At 49.3% G+C, this 12,362-nt stretch overlaps 1 protein-coding gene across 1 annotated transcript in view; it reads left to right on the top strand.

Annotated features, from left to right (window-relative positions):
* The window catches only part of DCUN1D2 (DCN1, defective in cullin neddylation 1, domain containing 2), a 24,220-nt gene extending 12,639 nt beyond the window's left edge, over positions 1 to 11,581 (top strand). Inside the window, exons 4-7 of the mRNA XM_012662833.1 lie at positions 3,181 to 3,311; positions 8,131 to 8,213; positions 10,163 to 10,259; positions 11,481 to 11,581. Coding sequence (XP_012518287.1) covers positions 3,181 to 3,311; positions 8,131 to 8,213; positions 10,163 to 10,259; positions 11,481 to 11,560 — 391 coding nt within the window. The 3' untranslated portion in view covers positions 11,561 to 11,581. The remainder of the gene's footprint in view (positions 1 to 3,180; positions 3,312 to 8,130; positions 8,214 to 10,162; positions 10,260 to 11,480) is intronic.
* Positions 11,582 to 12,362: the final 781 nt, after the last annotated feature.

Raw genomic sequence — 12,362 nt, 5'->3', positions numbered from 1 at the left:
GGGACAGCCCTTAATCTGACAAAAAAGAAAAAATGGTACCACAAACGTTACAACGTCATTCTCACTGGAACTGTGAGCCACGTTCCCTTTGAGAGGAGGGAACGAACCCGGTGCCTGTTTCTTCGACACTGGAGGTCAGAGCTGGTCCAGTCTGCAGGGAAGATAGCAGCATCGGTAGTGAGGTTGGCCAGACCACAGCACCCGAGGTCAGCAGACCAAAATCAAATTTCAGAACCTCAGATGCAACAGTGCAGCAAAACAGTGAGTTTTTAAATATATGTCATTTTCAACATCATCAAAGATACAAAACAGCTGTGATAAATCTAATCAGAGATGTGTGGTAGCCCATAGAGACAGCAGTAACCCACTGAGACACGGGAGAGAAGACTTGAACAAGTGGGAGAAACACACCTCACTCGGGTTGATTCTCAGTGTTTCGTACCGAAGTTTATAAACTTAAAATGTGATCTTAATAAAAAATCCCAATGGACAGTGTGTTTCTGTATGCAAAATTTGACAAGCTGATTTGAAATTTATATGAAAATGCATAGTTAAAAATAGCCACTTGAAAAGAACAAGATTATCTGCTCTACCAGATAATCAAGACTTCTAAAGCTGTCATATTTAAGAGTCCATGGTACTGAGTGCCAGAGTAGATAACCAGACCAGGGAACAAAATGGAGAGCTCAGAAACAAATCCCTGCGGACAGGCACCTTTATGACAAAGGTAGACAAGAGGAGAAAATACGTTTTTCCAATAAATAGTGCTGAGAAAATTAGTCATATGGGAAAAAATCAATTTATATTTCACACCATATATAAAAATGAATTTCACGTGAATTACAGATTTCAGTACCAAGGGCAAAAGCAAAAACCCTCTCGAGAGTGATACAGAAGTATCCTTGTGACCAATGCAGTAAGATGGGTTTAAAACAGCACCACACACACACACACACCCACACCCACACACACACACACACACGCAGACACACGCTCCGTGGGAAAAGAGTGGCGGAGTGCATCATGATGAAAATAGAACTTCTGGGCATTAAGGAAGCAGAAAGGCAGGCCACATTCTGGGCGAGAGTGCTTTAAAATACCTGACAAAGGTGTGTATCTCTAATGTATAAAGAATGCCTGCAAAACAGTAAGAAGATAGCTTAATTGAAAAAATGGGCAAGAGATTTGAGCAAGCACTTCACAAAAGAGGATATCGGAATGGCCAGGGAAAACGTACGGTGTTGCGTCTCGTTCGCAGGCTAAGTACAGAGAACCACAGCGAAGTAGAACCCACACCAGAACCTACCCTCTGGAATGGCTGAAATAAGCAGCAGAGAATGTTAGTGCAGACGGGGCAACAGGAGCTGTAGTATGCTGTTTCAACATTAGTTATGAAGTCGAAGGCGCACAGACCCAGAGACTCAGCCGTTCCACTCGGGGACGTACGCCCCGCCTCATGCGTTCACAAGGATGCCCGGTGTGTGCAGAATCAGCAGCATTACCTGTAACCAGAAAGCTAGAAACGGCCAGTGCTCACCAACAGTGGGACCTATAGGTTATAAAATGTAACAATTCCATGTAGCAAGTAAGACGAACCAACTGCCGTATGCAAACTACTGGAATGAACCTCACGTTCATCATAAAGGCAAGGAAAAAAAGCCAGGCACAAAATAATACGCACTGAGCTCCCATTTATATCAAGCCCAAAAGCACTGTGAAGGGGTGCTCCTCCAGGCAGAGTGGGGAGGGGGTTGCTCCTCCGGGCAGAGTGGGGAGGGGGTGCTCCTCCAGGCAGAGTGGGGAGGGGGTGCTCCTCCAGGCAGTGGGGAGGGGTGACCAGCACACAAGTGCAGCCGCTCTGCTTCCCTGTGGAGGGAGGGGCCGTGATGTTGAAGGGCCCTCGGCCTCTGTCCGGGTGCCGCTGCCACCGCTAGTGAGGATGGCGCTTAGGCTCACGTGCGTCTACAGCACGGTCGGGGTGTGTCCTGAGAAACGCGTCGTGGCGCAAATGTGCCAGAGTGCGCTCTCACAGGCCAAGGTGGCGTGGCTCCTGCCCGCCCCCGCCGTGTGGCAGGCCCTTTCGCTCACAGGCTACAGACCTGTGCCGCGTGTCACCGTGCTGAATGCTGTAGGCAGCTGTGACAGTGGTGTCACCTGCACGTAGAAAAGGTAACGCGCTGTGCCACGGCGTTGCCGCGGCTATGACTGCAGCCGTGCCACGAGGCGGTGGGAATTTTTAGCTCCATTGTAATCTTAAGGGACCACTCCGTGGTCGACCGAAACATTGTGTGCGGCACGTGGCTGATTGTCGAGCTGTGCGATTGTGCTTTTCTGTGTATGTTTCTGGCCTTTTCTGGCTGCTCCAAGGCTTGCCCCAGTTTTCTTTCCTTGGCTCTGCTCTCCTCGGATAAGCGAAGTATTGCTTTCATTCTCTTCCTTGCCGTGCATTCAAAATTAAAACGATTTTGTTTCACTATTTTAGGTTTCTGCCTTAAAGGACATTTACATTGTTAAAAGTTATTGACTTTTTGGAAGAAAATCCTATTTTAAAACAATACAGAGTTGTGTTTTATAATACTTGTATATTTTAAATCCACTCTGCTGTAAAGATGAAACCCCTCAATACAGTAGCTTAAATCACATGGGTCCATTGTTCTCTTGCATGGCAGTTCAGAGGTGGGCGGTGGTCCAGGCTAGCGGCTGGCTCAGGGCTGCAAGTGCCCCATCCTGCCACCGTGTCATCATCAGGCGTTGGCCTCTCTGCATGGTCACAGTGCAGAGCTAGACCACGCCCTCAATTCCAACTCACAGGAACAGGGCAAGCAATTTCACTTTTGGTTTTTTCTTTTAATGGCGGTTTTATCGAGATAAAATTCACGTGCCATATTTTTACCCACTTAAAGTCTACAGCCCAACGGTTGTAATGTGTTCACGGAGCTGCACAGCTATCACCACAATCCATCTTAGAGCTCTTTGAATTCCTTTCAGCAGAGGGCGGTTGCCCACTTTCATCCCATCACTTAGAACGGGGCCTCAGGCCACACCAGAGTGCAAGGGAAGGCGGGAAATGCGGTCTCCAGGCGGAGCCACACATGGGCCAGGGTTCCTGCGGGGGTCGGGGAGCACCCACCGGGGGAGCATGTCTGCCACGGGTAACAGGCCCCTGTCTCTGTGTCACAGGTGCGATAGCACAGAGAAGCTAAAGGCTCTTCTGCCAAGACTGGAACAAGAGCTTAAGGACACAGCGAAGTTTAAAGACTTTTATCAGTTTACCTTTACCTTTGCTAAGAACCCTGGGCAGAAAGGTTTAGGTGAGTATGGAATCCAGACCTGCAAGGAGCCCAATCTTGGTGAGATTCTGGGTGGACACAGCCAGTGCTCATGCCGTCTGCCCTGCTCGGCCTCCTTTCCTCCGCGTTCGCCCTGCTGCAGGTGGGCTGGTTCCTGGTTCCTGTACCTGAAAAGCTCGACCAGCTGTGTCTCTTAATTCTGGGCTTAAATGTTTAAATTCTGAAATGTAAACTAATTTGTAAATGTTGTGTGTCCTCTCGCATTGGTGTCTCATTGACTGACGGGCTAGGGAAGTCAGCAGTGAGCGTGAACAAGGTGGGTGTGGAACATGCTTCCCGCACGGAGTGGGCACCAGCCTGGCTGCGCTGGTCAGGCAACGGTCGTCCCGAGCGGGTCTGCACATTTACACCTAACTTGCTGGAAGCCAGTTCCCTGTGCATTGAATTACACTGGAGTACTTCTTTGAGAGTTATATGGTTTTGCTGCAGTAGAGCTTGTGTTTTACTATAAATTATGCATCTGGAAATTTTTTAAATTAAATTTTCAGTTTGAGTTTTTGGTTTATTTGAGGGTTTTATTTTGTTTGTTTTTCACCGAAGTAGTACGTAGTTTATTTCTGACTTAGCTTTTTCTAAAAATCAATCTAGATTGACCTATACTTTGTTGCCTAGTATAACAGACCTTGTTTAGTTCAGTAAAATCTCTTACAAGTTTGGAAGGAGTTACCTGGTTTTCCAAATAGGGACTAAACAGGTATAGTAGAAAGTATATTTTGAAAAAGAACTTCTGTAAATAAAAGCAATATTTTGAGACGATAATATTTAATTTCCTAAAAATTACATGGGAAAACAGAGGCCAGGCATGGTGGCTAACGCCTGCAACCCTAGCACTCTAGGAGGCCAAGGCTGGTGGATTGTTTGAGCCCAGGAGTCTGAGGTTGCTGTGAGCTATGATGACGCCACTGCACTCCAGCCGAGGTGACAGAGCAAGACCTTGTCAGGGAGGGAGGGAGGACTCACAGGTAGACAAACACAGCACCAGCGTTCGGTTTTTCCCTGATTTCCCGTGTGGTGAGCTGTCTGCAGCCTGAGAGGAGCAGTCCTGCGCCTCAGGGCCGGGGGGCCTTTCCCAGTCTGGTGGCAGGGATCTCGTTCTCCTGCCTGTGTTTCCTCCAGGGCCGTGCGTTGCTGTGTTTGCGCTGCAGGTCTCTAGCCCCCTGCGGAGCCGCTGTTCCTGCCCCAGGTGCTGCTCGCGGGCAGCTGCTGCGCTGCGCAGCGGAGATCTCGTTCAGGAACTGCTTGAACAAACCCACCAGAACGTGAGAAGGTGGAAGTGCTGTGGGTGCCTCTGGGAGAGCCAGGGGGCGGTGGGGGTGCGCTCTTCCCGCTGAGGGATGCGAAGGGCATCCTCGAGCACCGTCAGAGATAACACGTGTGGGGAGAGGCGGCTCCGACATGCTTCCGTGGAGACAGCTCCGGGGCAGTCGCCGCGGGCCCCAGGCCCACGCCAGGCGCACAGAAGTGAAAGGGAAGGAAGGCCCAGCACAGCCGGCACAGGAGGAGAGGCCGCGCAGGCTGCTGGGTCCCCTTGTCCCTCCCGGTTTTCAGGACCAGCTTGTGCTGAAGTGATTTGAGGTGGGGCAGAGGAAGGAGCTGACGGCGTGGCCCGCCATGGCCTTGCTTGCGAGCCCTTCGGAGGCGCTGGGAAGAGACCCTGGTCACCAGGCCGATGTGGAGACTGAGGCGTTGGCCACACGGCCTCGCCGGGTTAGGATTTCCGGCGGCTGGTCGTGTGGGTGCACAGTGGAGAGCTGGACGTCACACGTGGGTGTTCCTGGGGAACCGGCACGCTCGGGATGGGAAAAAGGTCGTTCTCACGGTGCTGCCTGGCAACGAGGAGTCTGACGGGAAAGGTTGAGGGCGGCTCTTCCCACCTCCACCCTGGACGCGGGGCCTCCCCGTGCGTCGTTCCTGACATTCGGGTCCAAAAGCAAGATCTGGGGCCATCAGTACGGCTTTTGTTGTGCTGGGGGCCGGCTTTTATCTTTTGCCCTGTCCATTGGACTCGCATTTAATAAGCTACCCGGTGCTTTTGTTGGGGGAGCTTGTCTGATCCACACGTCATCCCTACTTTATGAGTAGGGAAACCGAGGCTGAGGCGTTGAGTGACTTATCCAGAGCAAGACCCTGGGCACGTCCCCCGAGTGTGCCCCCTTCTGCCCGAGCACATCACGCCCGTCCCTGGTGGGCGGGAAAGCTCGGCGCCGGGAGGAGCGTGCGGGGTCTGCAGTCGCAGGAGCTGGAGGCCGCAGGGAGCTGCGATGGCACCACCGCACTGCGGCCTGGATGGCAGAGCAAGACCCTGCCTCAAAAAGAGAAGTGTCATTCGCCGGAGAATTAGAAGAGTTACTGATTTTGTTTATTGGATTCATGAGAGTAATTGAAAGACTATGAAATTATATTGAAATAATAGCCTCTGAGGAAAATGATTAGATTGTGTGAACGTTTCAGATAGATTACAACACTATTTTAGAAAGTTTACGAGGGCTTTTTAAAAAAAGAAATAAAGCAAGAAAATAACTTTATGACCATAAACCAAAAACAGAGCCATCGATTTACCAAAGTAAATGGTATGTTTACTACATGGTCTGCCTTCTGAAGAATTAAATGTAAGTTAAACAGACTGACAGAATGTTCTGATGGTTCCTAGGAAAAGCGCGGGCTGCAGCAGAAAAGTGGAGGCACAAGAGAAATCGATCCTTTATTTCCTTCGTGTCTGCATGTCTGTGTGCACACGTTAAGCTCATGCGTGCTGTGCTGTTTTGTGTAAGATTATTCTTCCCCCGTACCTAACCAGTGGTCAGCCTCGTAAAGAGAATAATAAAGTTATTTACTCTTCGTCTCAGTGTAAAAGTCTAACGTAGTTTCATGCTGGCTGGAGTCTGGAATGAGCTGGCTTTGAGAGTCTCGATGTTTGACAAAGTAAAGTTTCCTGGCAATTAGCTAATTTTTATTTCTGCCGTAAGATCCTGTGGAGCATCGTAAGCCTGGATTTTAAATAACACTGTTTTCTTACTCAGGACAAAGGACTTTCTAGAGGTTCTTGGAAGAAGAAAGCGCGGTAAAGATGCAGCCGCGTGGCTGCTGGTCTTGCCTCAGGCTCTGCCACTCGAGTCCCTGTTGTTTTGCAAATGGCTAAGTCCAGTTAGGACGATACTAAACGTTTTTACATAAATAATATTAAATATTGAAAGCTGGTATATTTGGTTTTAGTTTTGTGGTGTACAAACACGCAAATCAGATTCTTTGTAAGAAAGGTTTCTAGGGCCGAGACTAGCCCAAGAGCCACTAGATTACTGTGTGTGCCATAAATCTGCTTCTCTTTCCTCCCCAGGTCCGCCTCACGTCTCAGTGTGAGCGCTTTGCAGCTCTAAGATGCGTTGCATGTAGATTTCCGTTAAGTTCTTCCTAAGTGATAAGGATGTAGACTTATAAGCAGGACCAGACTAATCATCTTAGCGTTACACTGCGGGTCCCATAGGTAAGGTCTAGAGAGCCGTTCCGTGCCAGCTACCTGCAACTTTCTGACTCTTTCTTTCTGATTGTAAGACTCCAGGGTGTTTACGACTGAGAAAGTTGTGAACCCTTTAAACACATAGGGAATATAGAAGTGTTTATTTAAAGTTCGTTGTTGCTTATTTCTCTCTTATCTGATTTTAATAATGATCGACCCTGGAAATCTCAAGTTAGAGCTTCAATTTCAGTAATTTTTGTCTAAGTGGGATTAAGCCAGATCTAGAAGAAAATCTTTGGAAAAGTGTTTATTTAGTTGGATATTTTTCACTTAAACTAATCTATTACCTTAATATATTTATTAGTCTGCTTTTTACATTAGTTTACTTGACATACATACATAAAAATGTACTTAGGAAATCGTTTCAGTATAACCTTTCTCTTATTGCCTAAAAGTGTGAGCACTATTCACGTGATTAAAGGTGGTCAGTTTTAAGAAATTAGCTTCTCAGCCCCTTTGTGGACTTGCCGTGTCAAGCGTGTGAAAAGTAGTAGTTATTAAACTTCCAGTGAGCAGAGAACAAGCCAGTATTCCAGGAATTATGGATTGGAGATGCTATTCTGGGCAGCCCCGAAGCTCAGCGTTCTTGTTCGTTAGACACCTTCTCACGACGGAGCCCGACACTGCTGGCTTTGACCTGTGCAGGAGACCCAAGGCAGCCACTCCTCCGGTCAGGAAACGCGGACACTGCTTTGAGCGATAAGCAGACTAGATTTGCAAATGTCCTCACGCCAGTGAAGACTCTCCCCCTCCACACCCCGATTGTCTGGACTGTGCGGCGAGAAGTTCAGAGTCCTCACGATGCTCGTGTGACACAGCTGGGAGTCGGGTTCTGTCTGGAGAGCAGCGCGTCCCTCCCTAAACCGGTCCTTTGGTTTGCAGTTCAACACTAGAGAGGGCAGTGGCCTGCTTTTAAAGACAAATTATATGCATCGATAGTACTCAGATCAGGTCAGGTTTTAAAGAAAGCCCAATACATAGGAAAATTCGAGTCTCCCAACAGATTAATTCAGAGACAATTATTTATACGATCATATAACTTAATGTACAAATCCTTCTGTGAATAAGTTTCCCAGATTTATAAAATTAAACTATATGCAGTTCTCAGGAACACTTCGGTAGAGATTAAGCCATGTGTGGCTCTGGGTTAAGGTTGCTAAGTTTTATTGGCCCAGTGAACATCAGTGTGCTGAGAAGTGGTCGTTGTTTCGTGTAGTAGAAAACGAGATCGGGATTTATTAACTGCTCTTTCTCTCTTTTTGCCAGATTTAGAAATGGCTGTTGCATACTGGAAATTAGTATTATCTGGAAGGTTTAAGTTTTTAGATCTTTGGAACACGTTCTTATTGGTAAGTGTCCTGCTTCTTGCACGTGTGCCCAGCGTGAAGGGTGGGTCAGCAGGTTCGGGCTGTTCGTCCTTGTCGAGCTAAGGTCTCACACGTGGAAGTTTTGGGCAAACAAAAGTCCCACACAGAGCTCCGCAGGACCAGACAGGCCGCCTCACGGCTCTGCTGCCTCCGAGAGCAGCAGCAGCTGGGCCTCAGGTGGTATGGTGCCAAGGCGCCCGAGACGGCAGACGCCTGGACTAGGCTTTCTGGAAGGCCCGCTGCAAACCTCAGCAGCCTTGGTCTGTCATCTCCTCTGAGGACCCTAAAGGACTCTGCATTTCCATGAGAAAGTCCAGATCCTTAAAGAAAGGGCCAAGTACCACATTTCCTGTGAGTTGATCTGGGCTCTAGAACTGTGGGTTACATCCCGTGGTCCAGGTACCCCGGCCGTGGCGTGCGTGTTCATGGTCTGATGCCACTTTCAAAAGTGCTCAGAAGGAAAGGAGGCCCGAGTGGCCCTCAAGGAAGGAACCGTGCTTTCGCCACGCCGGCCCCCGTCTGGCCCGGGCAGCAGGTGCAGCTGTGGGATGAGGGGAGCGGCTGGGGTACAGGGACCTGCTGCAGCCCCAGAGAAGACAGCGCTGGTGATGGAGAGCTAACCAGCCTCTCTCGCTGTCCTGTCCACACGGGACAGCCACAGCCTGGCCACGGTGAATCAACACCCCCTCGATTCAGTTCACGACACCAGGAATGTGGACTCTGCTCTGCCACTCGCTAGTTTTGAGGCCTTTGGCAAGTTACTTCCGAGAGCCTCAGATTCCTCATCGCGTAGTAGTGCTCATAGGGCGTGGCGGGCGGAGGGCGGAAGCGTCTGAGGAAGGTGGCGTTGAGTCCTGCAGGCCAGCTGCCGTAGGGAGGCTTCACGGCGGGGTGTCTTCGCACATCCCGCACTTGCTCTGTAAAACATGCGGGGGTTAGTAACTGTGCCCATCACTCCTGCTCTTTCCCTGGGTCCAGCCTACATCACAGACATTTCCCAGACGCTCCTCCTGCCCGCGTGCACAGAGACGGGAGCGAGGTGCCCGCGGCATCCTGAAGGCAAAACACCGGAATGGCCACAGGGGAATGGGTCAAAAATAGGAATATCAGTTCAACAGAACACAGCGATGGCGCAGAGAACACGAATGAATTTAGATTTACACGTGTCAGTCTGCTTACATTTCAAACATAACGTTAAATGGGAAGAAAAATAAGTTGCAGAAAACAAGATAGAATTTGCTGGCAGTTAATAACATTTTAAAATGTAAGACATGCTTATAAGCTGTGTATGAATATATGTGCGTGTAATTTGTGGAAACGGTCAAGAGAGTGATGCATGCTGGATTCAGGAGAGCGAGTTCCTCCGCCGCAGAGGAAGAGGAGCGGGCCGGGGGAGGTGCAGGCTGCAGGGAGCCCACCCTGTGTCACCCCCTCAGCGGGTGGCGATTGCACAGGTGGTCTGTTACTCCGCATGGCTTTGGGTAATCTGAATATGAATGACACATGTTGTAGAGATTCGTCCCGTCCCACCGTAAGAACTACCTAGCACTTAAAGATATAGAACGGAAATAAATAGAAGCGCAGACTTGCCTGTTGTCCTGCGTTGTTTTAGAATCGGTTCGAGGGGCAGATAGCAAGGTTAAAAATGTTGCCCTCTTATTTGACCGAAACAGGAGTTCATAATTTTAGTATTTAAAATGTTTTGTTTTTAAGTAAGTCTGCTCTCTGTATTTGGACATTGGCATTGTTTAGCTTGTCACATTTATACAAAGCACTATTATTACTCTTGACTTTCAGCCATTTCGTTGTTATGCTTATTCCTGATCAAATCAATGGGCATCACTCATTGATTGAAGATCTCTAGGCCCCTAGAACGTCTGAGAGTTAAGTTCTGTGTCTTAAATCTGGTGGGTTTTTCTCTTGTGTATCAGGAACATCACAAAAGATCAATTCCAAGGGACACTTGGAACCTCCTGCTAGATTTCGGAAACACGATTGCAGACGACATGTCCAACTACGATGAAGAAGGTACTGGAAGTTGCACTTCAGACGCTTGTGAGAAATGCTCCCACCTGACACGCGTGTGCCCTTCTCTAGAGCCGTGACAGATGCAGAGGCTCATTCAGACGGGCCCCGGACACACCCCGTCACTGCAGTGGGGGTGATGAAAATGGCCACGTCCTTATTATTCCCTGTAAATCACACAAAAGAAAAATGGGGCTTCGTGTTTAGTTTGGATGAGGAAGACAGTCCTCTGAACCAAAGCTCTCACAGCTGGCCGCGCAGAGACCCCAGGGCAGAGCCACGGAGGCAGACAGGCATTTGGGAGCCACACCCCAAGTATCCCATCCTGCTTGATGGCTTAGGTCAGTTACCCCATTATGCTGTTGAAGCTCATTTGGAGATTGCAACTTGTGTCTGCTTGCGTAAGTGTATGTGTACATAGAGCAGTCCCCCCAGTATCTCGGGACACCAAATCAGAGGGCGTCTGGACGCCTGCTCTGCACCAGGCATCTGCCACGTTAGGAGAGGAGCACAGTCTCGGGGCGGAAGGTCCCCCTTCCGGCTCCTCCTCGGTGCGCACGCAGCTGGGCAGTGACCTGGGCACCTGGCACCTTGCTGCGTCTTCCCACTGTTTTAGCTTAGTTCTCTTTGTGTCCGCAACACTTAGCACAATACCTGGCCCCTGACAGGCACCTAATAAATGCTTGCTGAATGTGGACAGCAGCGCGGCCCCCAGGAGCTCTGGCCGAGGCGGGTGGGGTGAGGCACGTCTGCGTGGAAAGATGCTGACGGCGCCAGGCAGGGTCCCAGCTGCACGGGCCTTCTCAGGAGCCCAGCGGGGCGTGCGGGTTGGGTGGGTGCAGGCAGGGAGGCAGCACCCGCTGGGGCAAGAATGCAGGTGATGAGGAAGGTGGCTCCCTGTCCCCACCCCGGCACACATGGGTCCTTTCCTTCCGTTCCTGCTCAGCCGGTCCTGACTGCCGGGACCACTGGACAGGACGTGCAGCCGCAGGGAGCACACACGGGTGACAGGGCGTGTGGACACGCACTCAGCGACCTGGCCTGGCTGGAGTGAAACAGTTGGGTGACTTGAGCCACTTCATTCTGTGAGACGTGAGGTGTGTGAACATCAAGTCGTGTGTGTTCTGGAAACAAGTGTTGGACTGATACCGGGAGAAAAAGCTTTGACTGTAGAAATGTTGCTCTAACGGTGATTTTTAATATTTGTTTGTTTGCCTTCCTCAGGAGCCTGGCCAGTTCTTATAGACGATTTCGTAGAATACGCTCGGCCAGTGGTCACAGGTGGAAAACGCAGAAATTTCTAGGCGGAAAATGGAGACGGGTCGAGATTGTAAAGGGAACTGCACCCCCCACGGAGACGGTCTGGCCAGTGCCTGCGCGGTTGTGCCGACTTGAGAAGCGGGTCCCCTGGCCCGCGGGGACTGGAACAGCCGTCTGTTCTGCGTGCGGGCCGCGGACACCGTGAGAAGTTCCTCAGAAGATAGCTGCTTTGGGATGTTTGGAGATTGGTCATCATAGCTGTTGCTTTAGGAGATTTCTGCATGATTTTTATATTTACGAAAAAGTCACAGAGCCCGTTTGCAGCACCGCAGAGCATGCTGTTCAATTCATGCTTTAAGGTGGACGGCAGCAGTTAGCAAAACCCCTGCTGAAATGCGTTGTAACATCACTTAAAACAGATTTGTGTCCTCGGTAGGATGTTGTATTTTTATACAAGTCAGAGCTCTTAAAAATGTGCCCTAAAGAAGATGATCTTGCCATAGAGTCCAATGTTTTTTAAACTTGGTGCCAGTAATTAAAGGCCTATATTTTTGAATTGTCAAATATCTAGATTTACCAGATCTATTTTTGTTTCCATTTTCTCTAGATGTTCATCTGAAAATCACTTTACAGTGTTTAATACGCCGTGACAGTTTGCACAGGGAGAGATGCCAGCAGAGCTTTATTTTAGGCCGTGTGCAAGTCCGTGGGCCTGTTTTACTTCCAGTAATGTTATTTGAACTTCCTGAGAAGTTTCATAAGGTATTTTTTTAATATATTACATTTAAAAAGCTGTTTTTCCATGGAAATCTTTCTTTCATGAGTGATGAATTACAGGTTTAAAAG

Source organism: Propithecus coquereli, unplaced genomic scaffold (assembly GCF_000956105.1).
Source record: "Propithecus coquereli isolate 6110/MARCELLA unplaced genomic scaffold, Pcoq_1.0 Scaffold782, whole genome shotgun sequence".
NCBI lineage: Eukaryota > Metazoa > Chordata > Mammalia > Primates > Indriidae > Propithecus > Propithecus coquereli.
This window is presented reverse-complemented; position numbering and strand designations above follow the sequence as displayed.